We start from the raw sequence: 19,576 nt of genomic DNA, 5'->3' as shown, positions 1-19,576 counted from the left end.
GTAACACGCTTCCCTGTTCTTTCTTTATCCAAGAATGCCCCAAAATTTGTGGCATTCACATCCACATAGGCCACAGTGAGACATGTATCTTTATAGATGACCGTTTATTTCTATTTTTGGAGGGCCTAGGCATTTCTTTGTTGATTTTTTTATGCAAAACACAAAACATTTAGTGGCATGATTAAATGAAATATGATGCTTACAGTGATATCTGTCTTTCAACTCCTCAGTTTTTTGTGCCACTCTAACATCTAGACTAACATTTATTCTTTGAAGGCACTTTCATCATTAGCAGGAAGTACTCGGATTGGGCGGTGAACCTTGTTTCACATCCTTGGGATAGTTACTCCCATGACTTGCACGTGCAAATCTGATCGTTTGAGTCACCAAAACCTTCACATAAATCAGGATATCATCAACCATAAGTTTTGAGGTCCTTTTTACCTCTCTTGAATTTTTTTCCTTCATTTGTTTGAGGCTCGTGAGTTTCGTTGAATGAATGTGGCCATGGAGTTGGCTTTCAAGCTGTTCAATCATGTATTGTACATAAACTTTCTGTGCACTTTCTTCAAGGTTTGGTAGAACTTCTGCTCCCCTTCCTTTCTCAAAATTTCCTCATCTTTGGCAACATATCTTCTGTACCATCGAGCATGTTAATTTTTTTATTGAACAAAGTTCTATAGATTGTGGGCGTGCTAGGTGCAAAGTGCGCAATTTGAGTGAAAATATTAAAAATCTAACATCTAAAAATTCAAGCAAATTGTATGCTAAATTTGATCGTTCGTTATAATCTTATAAACTAATATGCACTAAAAACCAAGGAATACAATAGAAATGACACTGAAGTTTAATAATAAAGTCTTAATATGATTTTTGAATTTACGATAACCACTAAGAATCTAAAATACATAAAAATATGATAAAGTTGACGGAAAATACTAGAAACTGGAATAAAGAGATGAAGAGTGCTATAATATGAAATAAAAATACTTGAATCGAAAAACTAAAATTTGAAGAGTTGTTGCTGGATATTTTTTAGTTTGATGTGTTGAGTTGTGTTTTTTCTGTTTCTGTCGATTCCTATCTTCTTCATTGCTTGGGTTGTTCTCTCTATTCCCTGCACTTCTCCACAATCTTTCCCATAATCTTCTGATCGATTCAAAATACTCGGAAAAATTGATGGGCTTTTATGTCTTGTTTTATCGGTCAGTTATTTTAGAGGACATGAGCTTTTCACGTATTAGACCAAATTTTATTTTTGATGCAAAAGATACTATAACCTCATAAGCGATGATCTTTGGTTCACTACACTTAATTGTTGTCAGAAAACAAATTTAAAGAAATCATAAAACAGATTTATACTAAATTATTTCCTTCGATCTTTAAAATACACCTAATTTTCCAAAACATCGATTTTGAGAAATAACAAAAACATATATATAGTTTAAAAAATATATATGGGTCAACTAAAATAACTAAAATAGCCTGTATGCGTATAATAAAACTTTTTGTTATTTCAAGATAAACTTTTCAAAAAATTTGATATAATTGAGTTTTGAACTTTTTTTGTAAGCCTGAGTTCGTGGCCAGTAGATTAAGTTGGGAGGGCCTCTTTTTGAACGGCCAAAGAAAAAAGAAAAAGAAAAAGAAAAAGAAAAAGGGAATCCAGGGTATCGCGAAAATTTTAGAATTGCCCGCGCTTTGATTGAATTCCCTCGATCTTTGGTTTACACTCCAGATTTTCTTCGTATCAAACTCGAATTTTCTGTCTCGTATCCGAAAAATACTCTCAAATACAAATTCTCACATCTCCATCTGGTATGATTATTGATTCTTTATGTTTAATTATTTCACGCTAATCGCCTAGAATAATCAATTCTGCGTTCTACACGGACGGGATATATTTAGGGATCTTCCATGAGCTTTTGTCGTGGTGGGTTATTTGCAGTTTTAATATTTGATGATATACTCTATAAATATTGAATTTTTTTAGGGAATATAAATGTTGAATTTTTGTTTACCTGCATTTGTTAATTTGTCTTGCTAGTTGTTTGTAACTCTTAGGAGGGGTTCTAGTAATTTTTGGTTCGGATGGTAGAGATAAGAATTCTCGAAGTATGGCTCACTTTGTTGCTGAATTTTTCTGATTGAGGTGCAGATGCTGCAAAAACAAGTATTTTCTGCTTATTTTTTTCTATTTTCTCATTTGTAAACTTTTATTGAAATCATTTTGCTCTTGGGTTGATGAAGAACTTTGTTCTAACGCCACTGATTCTTTGGAACTTTTCCTACAATTTATCTTTTTCCACTTGTTTATTAAACACAACCTCGAGATACTATTGTTGATTATTCAGTTAAAGTGGCAAATGCATCAGAGATGAGCAACATTTGGCAGTCTTTTTTATTATGCGTTGTTATTTTGGCTGTTTTGTGCCATTCATATTATGCTAAATGTGATGTTTTTCTTATTAGCTGTCAAACCATTTTTGAATTGTAAACTTTTGAAATCTCAGATCCATCTTGCACGTGTTTTACAAATCTCTTGACTGAAGCTACGTACTTTAAATTACCACAGGCAGCAGTAGACTTTCAAAGTGCTGCATATTTTTTGTTCGATAACTGTTGCTTGCTGTGGCAAGTTCTATCTTTGGTTGAATTCTGCACTTTGACGTTTTTCACTTTTTTGGATTCAACAAACTCGATTTTGACCAGAAAAATCTAGTGGTTTGCTATATTGGGAAGTTTTTTTGCTCAGTGAAGTTAGTCATCCTTTTAAGATTCTCAAATTGCTCTGCAAATTTATTTAAGGAATGGCGAAAGGTGGCAGGGGAAGACCCAGGATTGCTTCACGGCGGCACAGACCAACACCATACCCCTTCCCGTCTAACAGTATTCCTCCTTGCAACAAGAAAAGTAATTACTCGAAAATATTCATGCAAGATTGGGAAGATGCTACTTGTTCGATATGCATGGAGTGTCCTCATAATGCTGTTCTTCTCCTCTGCTCCTCTCATGATAAAGGCTGTCGTCCCTACATGTGTGGAACTAGTTTCCGCTATTCCAACTGTCTGGACCAGTACAAGAAGGCACACACAAAAGTAATGTCATCTAACAACACACCAACTTATGATGCATCTACCGAAGTGATGGATCCATTGTCTGGTAGGTTGGTTGTCAATGATAAAGCTACAGAGCTCACATGTCCCCTTTGTAGGGCTCAAGTGAAGGGTTGGACGGTTGTGGAGCCAGCACGAGACCATCTCAACTCAAAGAAGCGAACTTGCAACCAGGATAACTGCTCATTCATTGGAACATACAAAGAGCTGCAGAAACATGTAAGAACTGAGCACCCTTCTGCTAAGCCGCATGAAATGGATCCTACTCTGGCACAGAAGTGGAGAAATCTAGAGCAGGAGCGAGAGAGGGAAGATGTGATTAGCACCATAAGGTCGTCAAATCCAGGGGCACTGTTTTTTGGCGATTACGTGATTGAACGAAACCATTTTGGTTTGGGTTCTGACGGTGATGCACATGCCTTGGAGTCAAACGATGAAATTGAAAATGGATTTGATAGGAGGTTGATGTCTGTGATGATGTTTCTTCAGGCGTATGATTCTGAAATGGTACAGAATGGTCGAGGCTCGAGCCACATTTTGAGATCGAGTCATGAAAGGCCTGTTGTTTCTCTCGGTGAATTGGATCAAGACGGCAACCATATTGATGAAAACGAAGTTTCTGGAAGGAACCGTATGACATTGGCAAATCGTCTACGCCGCCATGGTAGAGTCCTCTTGGGACGATCAGGACGTAGGAGAAGGCGAAGAGAGGGCAACAGTGGGCAGGGTGTGTAGTGGTGGTGTGAAAGTTTCAATCACTAAGATAGAGGGAAACAGTAGCTCTTAGTCCATATGGGAACTTGATAAGGCTTTACCTCACTATTTTACATTTGTATGTAATTTACTGATTAATTAATTGGGATGTTTATTGTTGACTTTATCTTTAAATTCATTGATGAAAATTGCAAATTCTCAGGCTTCATGCTGTCTCTCTTTGGCCTTAGTGGTACATAAACCTCTTTTTATGTCTTGTTTCTTATATTATTATTATTATTATTAGTAATCGAATCACACATGTGCATAATATTTGTTATTCTGTATAAATCTCTATATTATTTTGATGTCGAAATAAAATATTATATTGCAAGTGTTACAATGGTCGTTCAAATATTATTAATCTTGTTTTTTGAAACATATCAATATTTTAACAAAAATTTGTGTGAGATGGTTTCATAGGTGGTATTTTGTAAGACGAATCTCTTATTTGAGTTATCTATGAAAAAATATTATTTTTTATGTTAAGGGTATTATTTTTTATTGTGAATATTAGTAGGGTTGACTCGTATCACAGATAAAGATTTGCTCGTCTCACTCTAATATTTTCCCCAATGTATCCTTATTTTTATGTGAAGCGGATATTTTTCAAAGAATATAAAAACATAACAAAATCGAAGAAATAAATTAAAATATTAAAAAACATATAAAATTAAATTAAATTATAAATGTAAACTAGGATTCCGTTCACACTTTCACAGGTTCGACCTATTAGAATCTGGAGATATAGAGAATCTCTGGCAGCAACCAGAACTCCGACTGATTACGCTTTAAAACGTCGTCGTCAACCACCGCGAAAGCCATGAGGACGAAGCCAACGGCCGTGTTCATGGCCTTTGGTACCAAAGGCGACGTTTACCCCATCGCTGTAATTCTATCATTTCTTTTTCATTTTCCCGGATTAATCATAATTCACGTTTTGAATAGTGATTATGGTTTTTGATTATCGACGCGTTCTCTATGGTTTCCTCAATAGGCTATTGCTGCAGCTTTTGCTTCCGATCAAAGGCAGTACGAGGTTGCCTTTGTGACTCATTCAGCGCACGAGGTTTGTAACCTTTTGGTTATTGTTTGACTCTCGTATGATATAATTTGTTGCAATGTTCATAATTACCAATTGAAGTGACATCATTTTATTTAGAGGATGAAAATTATTGAATTGCTGCATTTTTATTCCATTCCTAGTAGTTAGCAGCCTGTCGGAGAGTGGCTTTTAGCAATATTTAATATCTGGTATTCTTGTTGTGCTGAGTTAGTACACCATTGAAATCTAGAGTGAGCCTAAAACCTTTGTTTAGAATCATTTTGAGTTCATGTTATAGATACCCAACTTGAGCAGTAGTAGTGTGATACTTGAGTTGGGGAACGGGATATTCTTAGCAGCCAAGCTTCACCTTTCAGGGCTCAGGCGCGTAGGTAGGGTTTGGAACATTCCGTCCAACCAGTGGGACTGTCACAGAAAACCTGAAATAGTGGACCATATTCTTAAGAAAAAGGTGTCGTTTCAGGCATAATTTATAGCAACCGATACTTTATCTAAGGACATGGAATTGAGCCCTGAATCAAAATTAGTCTTTCTAGTTTCTACTCTCAAATTTGACATGTTTTTTGCGAGTTTGAATTCAAAGAACCAAATTATTTTCTTATTTGTTCTCTTCTTATTATTCTTTAAAGATTTAAATTTTGTATCTCATGCTTTCAATAGCATCATGCATGTAAGTATTATCATGAAATGATTACTTAGGACTTAGGAGAACTGCATAGAATAATATCTCCTACATTTTTCCTTCTGTTTCGGCCTTTTTATGGCCTATAAAGTACATTGAAAATTTGTAATTTTACTTTTTATAGTCAAACTGCAATCATTTAATGGAATCGAGGTAATGGAACTCTTCCGGAACCTGTCTTAATTTGTCAAACAATTATGCTGTTCAAATCTTGCATATTTTTTGCTTTTTGAACGCTGTGTTTGTTTATGTCATAAAATATACCAGGTATTTTCTATCTTGCAGAAGCTCAAAGTTCATCTAGAAGCAAAAAGAATCACATGTTTTCCAGTTTCATCACCTCCTGTCATGTCTTATCAAGACACTGCAGGTTATTATTCTTTTTTTGAGGCAATCATACTGTAGGTTTAGCCATTAAAATAAAAATAAGATATTGTCATGTCTTATCAAGAACTGCTGGTTTTGCATCTGTATGTATGGTCAATCAGCAAGTCTGAAATTCTATTCAATGATTTTAGTGCTATTTTTAATTTTAATCGGTTTACCTTCTAAAATTACATCTATGTTACAAGGATCCAGCAAGGTCTCCTTTTCTCTGCAGAAGAATGAAATCATGATAAAACATAGACAAGAGTGTGTTTCGATTGCTGAAGGCATATTCGGAGAAGACAGTAATATGGATGGTGACCTTATCATTATAAATTTCTTCGCTCTGGTAACTTCTTAGCAGGATTGCTTATGAGTGTTTTTTATGAAGTGCCAGAATTTGAACTGAATTCAGTTGCATGGCTCATAATGTTTTTGAATAGAAAATGACTTGTAAACTCTGAAGTTTGTAATGTCTGATGACTGATGTACCGCTATTATTTGTTTTTATCAAAACTCGGTATTACAGAACACCCAAACTTTGAGTAGTTGCCTGCTTTCAGAATTACTATGTTTTGAACTAGATTGAGTATAATAGTAGATCAAGAAACAACAATGATAAAACATATTTACTTTGATAACTAGAGTCTATTAGTAGTACGTTGAAGTTTTGCTAATTGATCTATCCCTCATATTCGATGTTGTAAATGATGGGAGGCGGCGGCGGGGCGGTCACCGCCTCGGCCGCGGCACTCAGATGGTTGAATTTTTTTAAGTAATTTTTTTTATAGATAATCATATATAATCATGCAAAAGACTATCAAGTAAGCGGCATAATGCAAAAGAATATCAAATCTACCCTTAAACTTCCATCAATAATCTTCAAAATAAGGATGACATTTTCCTCTTTTTCAAAGATTTTTTAATGTCTTCTTTGGCTTGTCTAAGAAAACCCAATAAAAGGTCATTGAGGGCTTCTTGTCATCGTCAACAAGACGTAATATGATGCTTCATCCTATAAACTCCTCCTTCCATAAGCCTCTTACAAAACTTGCATGTGATCCAATTCTTTTTTTCTTTATTATACAACACCCCATATTCCCAAACAATATCATTAGACTTTGGCTTAAATTCCAACTCCGGTTGTTTATATTTTTCCGCCATTAATCTTCAACAATAAATCAATAATAATAGGGAAAAAAACGAATTTGATTTTTGAAATCAAAAAATCCGAAATATTATAAAAAAGTATGTTAAATAATATATATACAATGCCTAACCTAAAGCTTCTTGTTGCTGGCGGCGGGCGGCGGCAGATAGTTTGTGTGGTGGACTTAGTGGTTGAAAGCGAGGAGTGAGAACCAAAAATAAAAAAAAAGAAAGTGGGGTGTGATTTAAACAAATAAGGTTTTGAGTTTAAAATTAGTTAAATTTGACTAGGTTTTTAAAATTTGTTGACTACAACTTAAAAATGTTGAATGCCTCACCTGATCCGTCTGTTCGCCCCTTGGCCTACCTGCTCACCGCCTCCACCCACCTCGACCGCCTGGCCATTTCCGTATAGCTTGGGCCGCCTAAAATAGCCGCCTCATGCGTAGCCCAGTGCCTATGCGGCTACCTCGACCGCCATTAAGAACACTGCTCATATTACATTTCTTTATCTTCAGGAAGGTTGGAGTCTTGCGGAACTATTTCAGGTTCATTGTGTTGTTGCTGCTCCTTATGTTGTTCCCTACAGGTTTGAGTTATATATTACTTAACTTTATTGATTTGGTCTACAACATATAGATGCCCTATGGCCTGAGCTATGGTATTCTTTGTTCTCAGAATTTGTAAAATACCTATAATGAAAATTATAGTTAGTTTTTTTGGGGGAGCAATCCCTTTTTGACATTTACACGTAAGACACCTTACGCCTCCTATGAGTTTTAGTATCATGCATAATGTGCATGTGATCTGAAGACATGTTTAGGGACATAGCTTGAAAGTTCTGAATTTATTAAGAAATAATAAATTGCATGATTCCTGTCACCATGCACAAATTGGCTTGCAAACTGAGATAGTTACTTGTTCGAATGTCCGTGTAAGTCGCTGAGTCTTAGGAAACTTCCTCTGGTAAAATATATTTGTTTTTCTCACCAGGTAACATCATTTAGTAAATCTTTTTTGAATTATTGAATATTTATAAATGCTTGTATTTACCAAAAAAATATTGGTTTATTTCCAATAACTGTCAACGAATTTCTAGAAAAAAATGGAAATGTGAAGATAGATTATGTTGTTTTCTTCATGGAATGTTGAACTTCTTTTATGCCTCGGGTCTGTTCTTAACGAATTTGTGGTGTTCAACCTGTGAGATGTCTTTATTTTTTTATGTTTTTATTACTCAAACAAGGGGATTGAATCATGTTAGAATCATATATCATATTTATTCTATTCAAAATTTTGCCCCCCTGAGATATGGAGGATGCTGTGGTCCAGGTTATACTGTGTTGTTTCGTCAATATTTGTATAAATCGAAGAGACAAGAATTAAAAAATTCTCGATGTAGAATATAATTCCTTTGTTTTGTCGAAGCTTTGTTTCTTAGTAATAAATGCTTAATTGAAATGCAGCGCCCCCTCTTCTTTTGAACGCCAATTTCAGAAAGAACTTCCTCTTTTATATGAATATCTTCAAGATGCTCCGACTGGTAAGGTAAATAGTTATAAATCTTTGTGCAATAGATCTTATTTTCTATTTATTAATTTTCATCGCTTAATTTTTCAATTGATTGTTGCACTTCGCCTGTTCATTGCAACCAGGCAACGTAATGTTCCAGCAGCAGCACTTTTTTTTAAAAAATTCTTCGATATTTTATCTATAGAATTGTGTTGGGATAGGAGATGTTGATTGGATTAAGCATGGGTGTTTTTTTAAATAGAAAACACCGCCAATGTGGTTGGGGGCGGGGGGGAGGGTGCGGGTTTCATAGGAGAGGGTGTTTGATATGATCAAGCAGGTTTTTACTGAACAATTTTTTTCTTAATTTTTATCATAGGTAGGGTGGGAAGATGTTATACATTGGATGTGGCCGCTTTTCACTGAAGATTGGGGACATTGGAGAAGCCATGATTTGCATCTAAGCTTCTTGCCTTTTACGGTTGTTATTAAGCTAGTGAATGTTCTTGTGAAATGTTATTTTAGTATATGAAATAAGATTGGGTTGTTTCTTTAATTTAATTATTCTTGTATGTATTCTTCATTGAATTCAGGATGCAGTGACTGGTCTTCCAAGATGGCACGAGAGGCCTTTGTCTCCCTTGCTACTGTAAGATATTTTCCACAAAAAGTTAATATCGTGACGGGATACTCTATGCATATAGTATTGAAGGATTGAATAATTTCTGAAGAAAATTTCCAAATCAATTTTCTTTACCGATTTCCAAGTACTAATTGTCCACACATAAGACAACAGACTTTTGAAATTCTGTCTATTTTCTATATAGAATTGTTACTTGCCTGTGTACTTGTTTTATTATTTCCTGATACTTTACAGGCTTTGCCTTACAGGTATGGATTTAGCAAAGAAGTTGTTGAGTGCCCTGGTAATTACTTACAAGGCTGTTCATTATTGTTTGTTCAATGCTATAAAGCTGTGGCTTCCCTACCTTGGAGGATCTTGTTCCCCTAGGACTCAACTTATTTTGTGTTTATTTCTCTCTGCGAACGTATATGACATTTTTCAAGAATTGCTTAATTTATGGTTTTGGCTCTATAAAGTGACTTTTGAGACAATCATTGCATAACTATTGTTCTGTCATTGTGGTTGTCATACAGCGATAATCTTAATATAATTGGGGCCTGCAACAGGTATTTTTCATTATGTTTTGTTTCAAATTAAAGTATAAGCTATCCCCAACTACTTGAACCAGTTGTAACGTTAATTTAGGCATTCCTCCATGCTTCCTCTTGCATACACTAACAGTCAGAGTTAAATTTGCCAAATCCATCTTACTAATCCGCCCTTAGTTTTACTTTGGATCGGTGCCACCCAACATTCTAACGTGTTCTACTTTTTTGTAACTACTCATCCACCATAACAGTCACAGCCAGGTTAAGCTTTTCATTGCCAAATCTCACAAACATATAATATAAACAGCCAAATAACACTTATAAAACATGTGAGAGTAGTCACGTTTAGGACTTTCAATTTTTTATCGTAGACATGTCTAGGTTATTCGTAACACCCACACCAGCCTTCATACAATTAAATTGGAAATGAAAGTCGTAGCACGGTTAACTAAGCACCCCATTTTCAAATATTTGAGGTTTAATAGTTTTTTTCCTTAGAAGGTCCTCTGGCAGTAGGTCGAGGGGCTCTATTACCTTTTGATAGTGTTGGTACCATAATTTGATGTGAGAATCCGCATGTGGTGTCCAAATGAGTTGGCGACTATCAAGTATCTTAACCTGTGTCCTAGGTTCATTCTAGAACCAGAATTGTTTATCATTATAGATCATGGCAAACTACAAGGTTTGTGTCTTAAACAAAACTTACTTTTGTCGGAAAGTCTTGTTTGTCTCCTTTTGTTTACCTATTTGTGTCTTCACTAAATGAATGCTTGCAACAATGTAGATTACTGGCCATCAAGAGTTCAGGTTTGTGGCTTTTGGTTTCTCCCTTTTGAGTGGCAGTTCTCCTGCAGCAGCTGTGCAGATATTTCATCTTTAAGTTTTTCAAGGAAATTAAATGCTGAAGAAGAGATGTGTTCGATTCATGTCAATTTAAAAGCTTTTCTGAATGCTTTGCCAGAACAACCTATTTTCATGAGTCTAAGTTCTATTGGTAGGCGAGTGTGTAATTGGAGTTTAACTTTATTCTATTGCTTTTTTACTATTTATTGTTAGACTTCTGTTCGTCATTTATTCACAAAACTTACTCCGGCAATCAACGTGCTTGAATTTTTTATTTGTTGGATTCAGCACTTTACATCAGGTCGTATTTTATGTTTTTCTTAAAAGAAAACGACATTCGTTCTGAAGTAAATTTCCCTCAAAACCTTCTGACTTAGGTATATATCCTGACGTTTAAAGTTCTAATTTTTTATTTGGCTGAATGTTTGACCTGTAATAGGCTAAAAAAGGTTAGAGTTTGTGACTTAATATGTTAGTGAAGTTATGATCCAGTGCTTTCCATAATTTAAGCAATAGTAGGACAATTTATCAATAAAAGAAATAATACTTCAGATAATTCCGGCAGAAACTGTTAAGAGGATGAGATATCATTGTTAATAAACTTTTTGGTATACTTGTAGTTGTCTCAAATTGTTGAAATTTTCAGTTCAGCTTTATAATTCACGCACTTGTTTAATTTTAACTCTCGCTATTTCTGCAGTATGGGTTATTTGAAGAATCCTAGAGCTTTTCTCAAGGTCCTTGAAAATGCTTTGAGTATTACAAGCTGTAGATTTATTCTGTTCTCAGCTGGTTATGGACCTTTAGATGCTGAAATCAAAATGTCTGCCCAGACACTATTGTCACCTTCAGAACAACTGCAACTTAGTGAAGATCAGACCTGCCTATTTGGAGGCCGTCTATTGTGCTTCTCTGGGTTAGTATTTCTTAAATGTTTGAGTATGTACTTGCATTAAAATGAAAAGATATAAGAATTTTCTCTCTCCTTGTCTCTTCAGTGATGCCAATTTGGCTGTATTATTTTGAATCTATATCTTATTGTAATTACATATGGAAGTATCTGTCTGGCATTTATTCAGAAATCAGAACTTAAGATAAGGTGAGATGGAAATATGCAACAAACATTTGGGTAATGGTAATATTTTTTTTTACTCCAACATAAAATGGAAATTTTCTGTTACATGTTTGGGGTCTGTTTTGATTTTGCAAGGAATTATTGTACCACACTTCCAAATTAGCTAGAAATATTTTCTCTACTCATTCTTGATATCTCCAACGAGCACGAGTCATGCTATACCTTCATGTCACTGCCAAATTGTTTGAGTGCATGACGTGCATCAGAGTTGAATTAGGTAATTTCGTAAATAAACACGCATCAGAGTTGATTAGGTAATTTCGTAAATAAACACTCAACCTGTTCGGTTGATAAATAACTAACAAACATGCTACCATAAATTAATATCATGCTAACAACCAATTCTTTTAAGTTCTCTTTATGTTTACCAAGGTGCATATGGATCAAATTTTATATCGCAAGTTCTGTGTGAACTGTGCAGGTATTATTGTAAGGATGCCTGAAAATTAATTTATCCAAAAAATAGCATTTATAAAATGTTTAAAGGAAAATTGTTGTGAGTGTAATGGGCAAGTTACTTTAAGTACAGTAACGTATATCTTTTTAATTAAGTCGTTCTTTGTGGTTTAGTTATAGGAAATTGTGTCTGGTGTTATAGAATCAAATCATGGATTACCATTTGTGTGCTTGATTGTCATGTTGGACATGTTAAATGATACCGATATGGAGAAGTAATTCAGTTCTTTTATACTTTCTTTGAGAGTGCTGTGAGTACCATCCATGTTATTTTAATTTTTACTATTTTTATCAGATATATCAGTTTGCTTTGTACATTTTTAGACTCTTGATATAAGTTATTGAACTGAATCCAACACTTTATTCAAATAGTGATGTACCATACAATTGGCTCTTTCCAAGATGTGCAGCTGCTATCCATCACGGGGGAAGGTGACCTTTCTAGTTTCCCTATATTTTTCTTTCAAATTTCTATGGTTCTGTTTGAAAACGTCCTAATTTATTTGTTTCTGTCATTGTGTCCTGTATTATCAGTGGATCCACCGCTGCTGCACTGCATGCAGGAATCCCTCAGGTAGGTTTGTAATAGAATTTGGTGCTTAAACTTCTGTTTGTATTTTTTATCATTTAGTTGGTAATCAAGATATCCCCTTTCATTGGACAGGTAACAACTCCTGTGTCTGGACAATTTTGCTTCTGAACCTTTTATTTGGATGTACAATCTCTAGAAAAATGAAAACGTAATGTCAGTGGTCCATGATTTGTTTGGTAGAGAAAATTTATAATATTTGAGATTTATTACAATCCCTAGAAGCTTTGCTAATCCTTGTATTGTATTTATTTACAAATTGGCTCTTTTAAGATGTTTTGTGGTTTTAGTTTCTGAATCTGTTCATAAACTTTTATGCCCTGAGTTCATTTTTTCCCCAGATTGCTGCGAACATAAACATCTTCTACTTCTCCAGAAACAAACTAGAACTATAACCATTTGATCTGTGATGACAGGTTATCTGTCCATTTATTCTGGATCAATTTTATTGGGCAGAGAGGATGTTTTGGCTTGGCGTGGCTCCAGAGCCTCTAAAGGGTACGTGCTTGGTACCAGATAAAGATGATGACTGTTCCATAATGGAAGCCGCAAATATGCTGGTTGGGACTATAAATCGTGCACTGTCTCCTGAAGTCAAATTGCAGGCCTCACAGATTGCTAATAGAATTTCCGCTGAGGTAATGTCCATCAGTAAAATAATAGTGTACTTATTTGGTGACTTATCTTGACGAATGTTTGATTGGTGTATTTGTGTGATAATTATCTCCTAAATTAGATGCATGAAGTGGCTAAGCATCGTCATTCACATTATCTAGGTCCATTTTTCCTACTCGTGGTAGTACTTGGATTTAATGTGTAACACGTAAAATCTTTTTAGCTTGTTCTGAATTAAATAATTATATCTTGATTTTTAAGAAATAGCCATTTTGTAAATTCTCACTAGCATTTCTCCCACTGGATTGATGGCGAAACTTCTAAAATTCGATCAATGCAGTAACTACTTTCAAGTGCTGAAACTCGAGATCACCGACTAAATATCAGCTGGATGAGCTATGGTCCTCTTTGGAAACCATCTATTATCATATTCTAGACAAAATAATTTCTTCTAGATTTAGAAATAGCAACGTATAGTTACTACCTCTCTGAACTTGCACTGGGAACTGACTTTTTGTCCATGTTTTTCATTTTCACAGGATGGTGTTTCAGAAGCTGTGCGGTTAATTAGAGAAGAAATTAAATGTACTGGTGCTGCTGTGTGATGCACCGTACTCGGGAAAGTCCTGTGTGCGAGGCTTAAGATGCAGCACCCATACCCACCTGCTAGTATCGAATTTTCGGGTTCGAAGTCGAATAACCTGTGGCATCTATATTCAATATGTGTCGGAAAACGGTCAAATGACAATTGTCAACTTTCTTCTTAATGCGATTTGACTTTGAGCTCATCTTGTCGACAAACTACTTGTTTTCTTCAAAATACAAAATCGTCGTCTGGGTGGGACATTTTTGTAGACTTTTGAGTTCCCTTTGTCCTCTTTGTCCTTTGTCACAAATTTTTTCAAATCCAATCTTAGTTGGTCAGTCAAAAAATCCACAAATTTGACTGGCGTAGATCTAAACACAACTCCACCATCCAAAAAACCGTTGTCAAAATTTGATACATGTCTAAAATAAATAATAGAAATTAGTAGGTCTAGTCCCAATATCTATTTTATATGGAGCTCATATATTCAAAAGTTGTGTTACATAAAATATTTCGATGCCGCAGATAAGAGAGTATTGGTAAAGGATTGTACGTTTAGAGAAGAGGATTAATTTTTATGGTGAATTTTTTTAAAGGTAGAGAGTAATTAGGAAAAAAAATTCTAATACTAGTTTTTTTTAATAAAATACTTTTATTGAAGTGTTTGCAAAAGATATGATTTAATGATGTATTGTGGCAAAATGTAATTTTGGTATGATAAAAAAATTGGATATAAGAGTATCCAAAAAATATTGGAACAACTTTGGATTAGAATCAGTCGTTTTACAATTAGTGAATCCGTCAGAGAGTACTCCACCACGAGTTGACAAAGTACTCTCTGCCAATTGTCAATCTCTAGCGCAAAGCTAAGCAGTACAATCATGTGTCACACCGTGTGAGTTTTGTCGTACCTTGTCCCACCTTGTGACCTTTGTACTGATGAAACTCTCATCAACCAAGCTTCACTCTTAGAGCATCTACAATCATGTGTCATACTCTGTGGAATTTGTCGTACCTTGTCACACCTTGTGGGCTTTGTACTGATGAAACTCTCATCAACCAAACTTCAATCTCTTAGAGCATATGCTTACTTTAGATCATCCAAATGAGGACTAAATTGGATTTATTGTCATAACTCTGATTTGTCGAAAAGGTGGATATGTTGAAACCATGATCGTGAGCAAATGTAGTATACTCCTGAAAATTATGTGGATATAAGAAGCTATGTTGAAATCTCTCTGGCCGTAAATATTTTTTGTTTTTCTCCATTTGAGTTTAAATTGAAACAACTTTTGGATTTGAATGCACAAGTAGAAGTAAAATTTGGACAATAGAAACACATAAAATAGATTTTTCTCGAAAAATCAAAAGAAAAAATAGAGGGAAATACACCCTAAAATCGATCCAAAATCCAATTTCATGCGTGAAAACACAACATGCAGCGGAAATTGATTATTTAACACACACGTAAACTTTTAATAAATAAACATCAAATTTAAATTATGCACAAGTATAAAAACTTGTGCAATGTCTCATGTCAAAAATTCACTAGAAAAATATGTAAATCGTTTACACAAAACAATACTAGTGAGTATAAAAAAAGTTAAGTTCCTTGACACTCTAAGAAATTAAGATGCATAAAAAACTCAAAGTAAATACTAGATGCATGAAACAAAAAACATAGTGCTTAAAACAAATGAAATCACTCTTCGATCAACACTCTGCGTCAGTGTTGTTCTTGAGTGTACTAAACACCAATCAGCAACACGGTAAAACGATCAATCTGATCACACCAACACTTCACACGAAATCTTCAATACTGAACTTGTGTACATTCAGAAAAATTCCAGCAGCTGTGTGAATGTCCTTCTTCCAAAAATCTTCACGTTCACCTCTCAATATTCCGTATATATGCAACAATATCTTGGTCACATTATCTTTCCATAAAATCAATCCTACAAACATGAAAATAAGAGTTTAACATGCATAAGACTCTTTCAAACAAGCATAAAATATCTTAGAAATAAATACCCTATTAAAATCAAATCTTATAATATCTAGAAATTAGTTAACCAATAATTATCATCTAGATCTAGAAAGACAAAATATTAAATTGATAATATCAATTTTGTAAAATAACGAACGAATAAAATATTCCTTTGAGTGGGTTAGTTACCTCAAAATTTTATTGCTGAAACTTTTGAATTCCTCACATAAAAGTCCCTCTCGTGTTGAAAAAGTTCTCGCAAACCAAAATTTTTCCACCTTCCAATTCAAAGACTATTGACTTGTAGAAAGGCCCCTTTTGCCTCCTTCACCATGTTCGTTCACGGGCGGCCAAATAGACATACAGATTAGTGCCTTCTTCCTCCTGCAGTGAATAAAATATTTTCAAATTTATTGTATAATATTATCTGTGTTGCACTGTTGCGATTATTTTGTACGCTCGCAGGCGGTGTGCTATGCTATACGCAGGTCTAACATCATTTGACACCTGAGTAATACAATTTTTCGTGTCAATTCATCCTTTAGTATGAAGTTCTGGTACTTTAATATAAATCTAAGAACTACGTTCTTTAATCTAGTGATAAGAGTTTGATTTTAACATTTAGTTTCAGAGTAAATATTACGTGTTTGTTTTCAAAATAAGATAATATTTTTAAAAAATAATCATGCTAATGTGATAACATTCGAACCATGACACTTGAACTTTTGTACGATTTAAATGATTTGAAATGTAAAATTATCATTACTTGTAATTTTCGGTAAAATGGCATACACTTATCGCACCATCTATGTGTTAGTTCCTTCCAAAATATACTGAATCATATCTCTTGGAGTGCCGTGTACATGACAGAAGCAATGAGGTGAACCTCTTTCAAATATACAACATGGATTCTGGCAATGCAATGTAGTTGGACTCTCGTGTCGATCCGAATAAATCATCCTTTCCGCGTAGGAAAATTTTTGTTGGGTAGATCGATCGAACTATGGAGCTTGGTCTGCTGTACAATTTAAAAGATTTGAGTTGTACAATTAACACCAGCTATAGCTTTTGGTAAAACGACAATCGCTCGGTCCTACAATTGGTACCAGAGAGCTAAGGTCACGAGTTCGATTCCCATTGATAGTAAGTTGTGCAATTATCGAGGCAAATATTGTTATGGTGCATTAATTGTGCTAAGTGGATAGAGTGATCGAACAATGTTGTTTGAGTTGGTATACTGTTTAAAAGATTTGAGTTACACGATTACAACCACTTATAACTTTTAGTAAAACGAAAAATACTCGATCTTACGATATTGTATTGAAAATTTTAAATGCATTTAAACAATGATTGATCCAAAGTTACTTTATAAATAACAACATATTGTAATTTGGAAATAAGAAAACATTTTTTTTAATTTTTTTTAAATAGCATATAAAAATATTATCCCCACCCACAGCATGATAAATTTTCACTTATTATCACACCACGTGGGTCCTACAAACCCATACATGCTACATTTTCTTTCTATAAATAATCCTCAACTAGCATTTGCATAATCATACAATCAATAATATCAAAAAAAAAAAAAGAAGAAGAAGAAAGAAATAAGAGAGGACCAAGATGTCCGGGGGAAGAGGCAGTGCATTGATAATTCTGACGGTGGTGATGGCAATGGCGGTGGTTTTCCACTGTCAAGTGACAGAAGCTGCCACTTACACGGTGGGCGGCAGCGGTGGCTGGACCTTCAATGTGGCCGGTTGGCCTAGAGGCAAGACCTTCAAGGCTGGCGACGTACTAGGTAAATGGTATTAGTATTTAGTATAACTAGGTAAATCTTTGTTACGTTATTTCAAATACCCCCTCCAATTTAGTCATTTGAATTCCATGCATTTCAAGATTTCTTGAAAAGAAAAATGGATAGGTGTTTTGTTGTTGATTTGCAGTGTTTAGTTACGGCCCCGGGGCTCACAATGTGGTGAGGGTGAACAGAGCAGGATACAACGGATGCAACGCCCCTAGTGGGGCTAAATCGTTTCAGAGTGGGAGAGATCAGATCAAACTCGCAAAGGGACAAAATTTCTTCATTTGCAGTTATGCAGGGCACTGCGAAGCTGGAATGAAGATTGCTGTAACTGCAACTTGACATGTTTCTTTCAAATTTAAATTTCCAAAACTATCAATGTAGTACTTTTAACTACGTACCATTATGTGGGATGCAATAATACTAAAATAAAAATCTTACTGCTCATAAAGTTTGAACTTTTAAGTCATTTGGGTCGTCATGTTCTTAGTAGTCCGACTTTATAACATCGCGCTTATTAGTTAAAAATATATATTATTTTATCGTTTGATAACAAAAACCACAGAAACTGTTTTATATAATTTACTCGTAACTATGTTATTTCATAATTTACGCACAACAGCGGACGCATATGTGAGGATAGACTGGACTGAGTTTTATAGTTTATACTGTGTTATTTGGGCTTCAGTAATTTTTGGTATATATGGACTACTTTTGTGGAAAATTCAATGGAATTGAACATGATATGCTATTGGATATGAAATAATATTGTAAATACATAAATAAGCATATTATTAAATTAAAAAATTTGTATCTTATATAAAATAATATAATTAAATTAATTTTTCAATTTACTTTAATAATAATAATAATAATAATAATAATAATAAATTGTTCATGAACATATCAAATTTTCATGCAATTATTTTATAAAATATAATTTAATTTTTGAAATACAGTCTAACATTCACTATTCAATTTATATAATATTTATATTCTCAAATTTAGGATATTAATATATTAAAATTTTGTATAATTTTTTGGATGATTGATATTCATTTTTTTAAAAAAAAAAAGAGCAAATAAGTTAAAAGATGGACTAATTGCATCAACACCAACCGTGAAAAAATAGAAAAATACAAAAAAAAAAAAATCAATAGTATTTTAGACTATGTGTTTTTAAAATCATGCATAAAACCTCTTTCCGGATGGGTTAAATGTGCCTTTTTTTTTTTAAATAACTTAAGGGTGAAACGTGTTCGATTTTTTTTTTTTAAGAATGAAAGATGTATTAACTTATTAATATATTTAAAAGATTTTATAGCTTTTAGACTTTTCATAAAAGAGATTGATACGATTAGCCCGTTAAAAGATATATAAACGAAGAGAATAAAACATTTACAAAAAGTAAAAATTTGTGTGAGACGGTCTCACGGGTCGTATTTTGTGAGACATATCTCTTATTTGAGTCATTCATGAAAAAATATTACTTTTTATGCTAAGAGTATTACTTTTTATCGTGAATATCGGTCGAGTTGACCCGTCTCACACATAAAGATTCATGGGACCGTCTCACAAGAGACCTACTCTTACAAAAATATACTTAGTAATCAATGAAACTTTAAATAAGCCCAACCCAAGACAAGCATCGTGTAGCTAGCGTTCATGGTGTTCCTTCTTCTACATTGCCTTTTTTCTTCCTCGTGCGATGTTGGTTCGGTCTTATATATGATACAAAAACTAA

At 34.2% G+C, this 19,576-nt stretch overlaps 2 protein-coding genes and 1 long non-coding RNA gene across 26 annotated transcripts; all 3 read left to right on the top strand.

The window, feature by feature from the left end:
• The first annotated feature begins 1,601 nt into the window (after positions 1-1,601).
• LOC142519137 (uncharacterized) lies at positions 1,602-3,991 on the top strand. 3 transcript variants are annotated; one of them, XM_075622072.1, is made up of 2 exons: positions 1,602-1,818; positions 2,514-3,991. In XM_075622072.1, exon 2 carries the CDS (start codon positions 2,811-2,813, stop codon positions 3,849-3,851), a length of 1,041 nt encoding a protein of 346 aa, XP_075478187.1. In that variant the 5' UTR covers positions 1,602-1,818; positions 2,514-2,810; the 3' UTR covers positions 3,852-3,991. The 3 variants fall into 3 exon arrangements, with proteins under 3 accessions (XP_075478187.1, XP_075478188.1, XP_075478186.1); XM_075622073.1 differs by having other exon boundaries at positions 1,602-2,173; positions 2,809-3,991; XM_075622071.1 differs by having other exon boundaries at positions 1,603-1,818; positions 2,809-3,991.
• A 577-nt stretch (positions 3,992-4,568) lies between these two features.
• On the top strand, positions 4,569-14,243 carry LOC142517648 (sterol 3-beta-glucosyltransferase UGT80A2-like). 22 transcript variants are annotated; one of them, XM_075619987.1, is made up of 15 exons: positions 4,569-4,758; positions 4,867-4,938; positions 5,885-5,987; positions 6,190-6,300; positions 7,651-7,680; positions 8,599-8,675; positions 9,024-9,125; positions 9,238-9,293; positions 9,536-9,570; positions 10,602-10,815; positions 11,361-11,576; positions 12,624-12,683; positions 12,786-12,825; positions 13,257-13,478; positions 13,995-14,243. In XM_075619987.1, exons 1-15 carry the CDS (start codon positions 4,693-4,695, stop codon positions 14,058-14,060), a joined length of 1,470 nt encoding a protein of 489 aa, XP_075476102.1. In that variant the 5' UTR covers positions 4,569-4,692; the 3' UTR covers positions 14,061-14,243. The 22 variants fall into 22 exon arrangements, with proteins under 22 accessions (XP_075476102.1, XP_075476105.1, XP_075476109.1 ...); XM_075619985.1 differs by having other exon boundaries at positions 4,570-4,758; positions 6,190-6,332; positions 7,651-7,721; positions 9,028-9,125; XM_075619989.1 differs by having other exon boundaries at positions 4,570-4,758; positions 6,190-6,332; positions 7,651-7,721; ... (1 more) ...; positions 9,522-9,570; positions 10,602-10,624.
• Positions 14,244-17,011: 2,768 nt separating this feature from the next.
• LOC142518427 (uncharacterized) lies at positions 17,012-18,283 on the top strand. Its single transcript, XR_012813548.1, has 2 exons — positions 17,012-17,829; positions 17,975-18,283. It is a non-coding gene; the product is annotated as an uncharacterized LOC142518427 (long non-coding RNA).
• Positions 18,284-19,576: the final 1,293 nt, after the last annotated feature.

Source organism: Primulina tabacum, chromosome 11 (genome assembly GCF_025594145.1).
Source record: "Primulina tabacum isolate GXHZ01 chromosome 11, ASM2559414v2, whole genome shotgun sequence".
NCBI lineage: Eukaryota > Viridiplantae > Streptophyta > Magnoliopsida > Lamiales > Gesneriaceae > Primulina > Primulina tabacum.
The sequence above is the reverse complement of the archived record's forward strand: the minus strand, read 5'-3'. Positions and strand labels throughout refer to the sequence as shown.

Coding starts and splice junctions, on each gene's coding strand:
- LOC142519137 (XM_075622072.1), top strand. CDS start 2,811: ATGGCGAAAGGTGGCAGGGGAAGACCCAGGATTGCTTCACGGCGGCAC.
- LOC142517648 (XM_075619984.1), top strand. CDS start 4,693: ATGAGGACGAAGCCAACGGCCGTGTTCATGGCCTTTGGTACCAAAGGC. Junction 8,681..9,023: donor AAGATGCTCCGACTGGTAAG/GTAAATAGTTAT, acceptor TTTTTATCATAG/GTAGGGTGGGAAGATGTTAT. Junction 10,816..11,360: donor AGTCTAAGTTCTATTGGTAG/GCGAGTGTGTAA, acceptor CTATTTCTGCAG/TATGGGTTATTTGAAGAATC.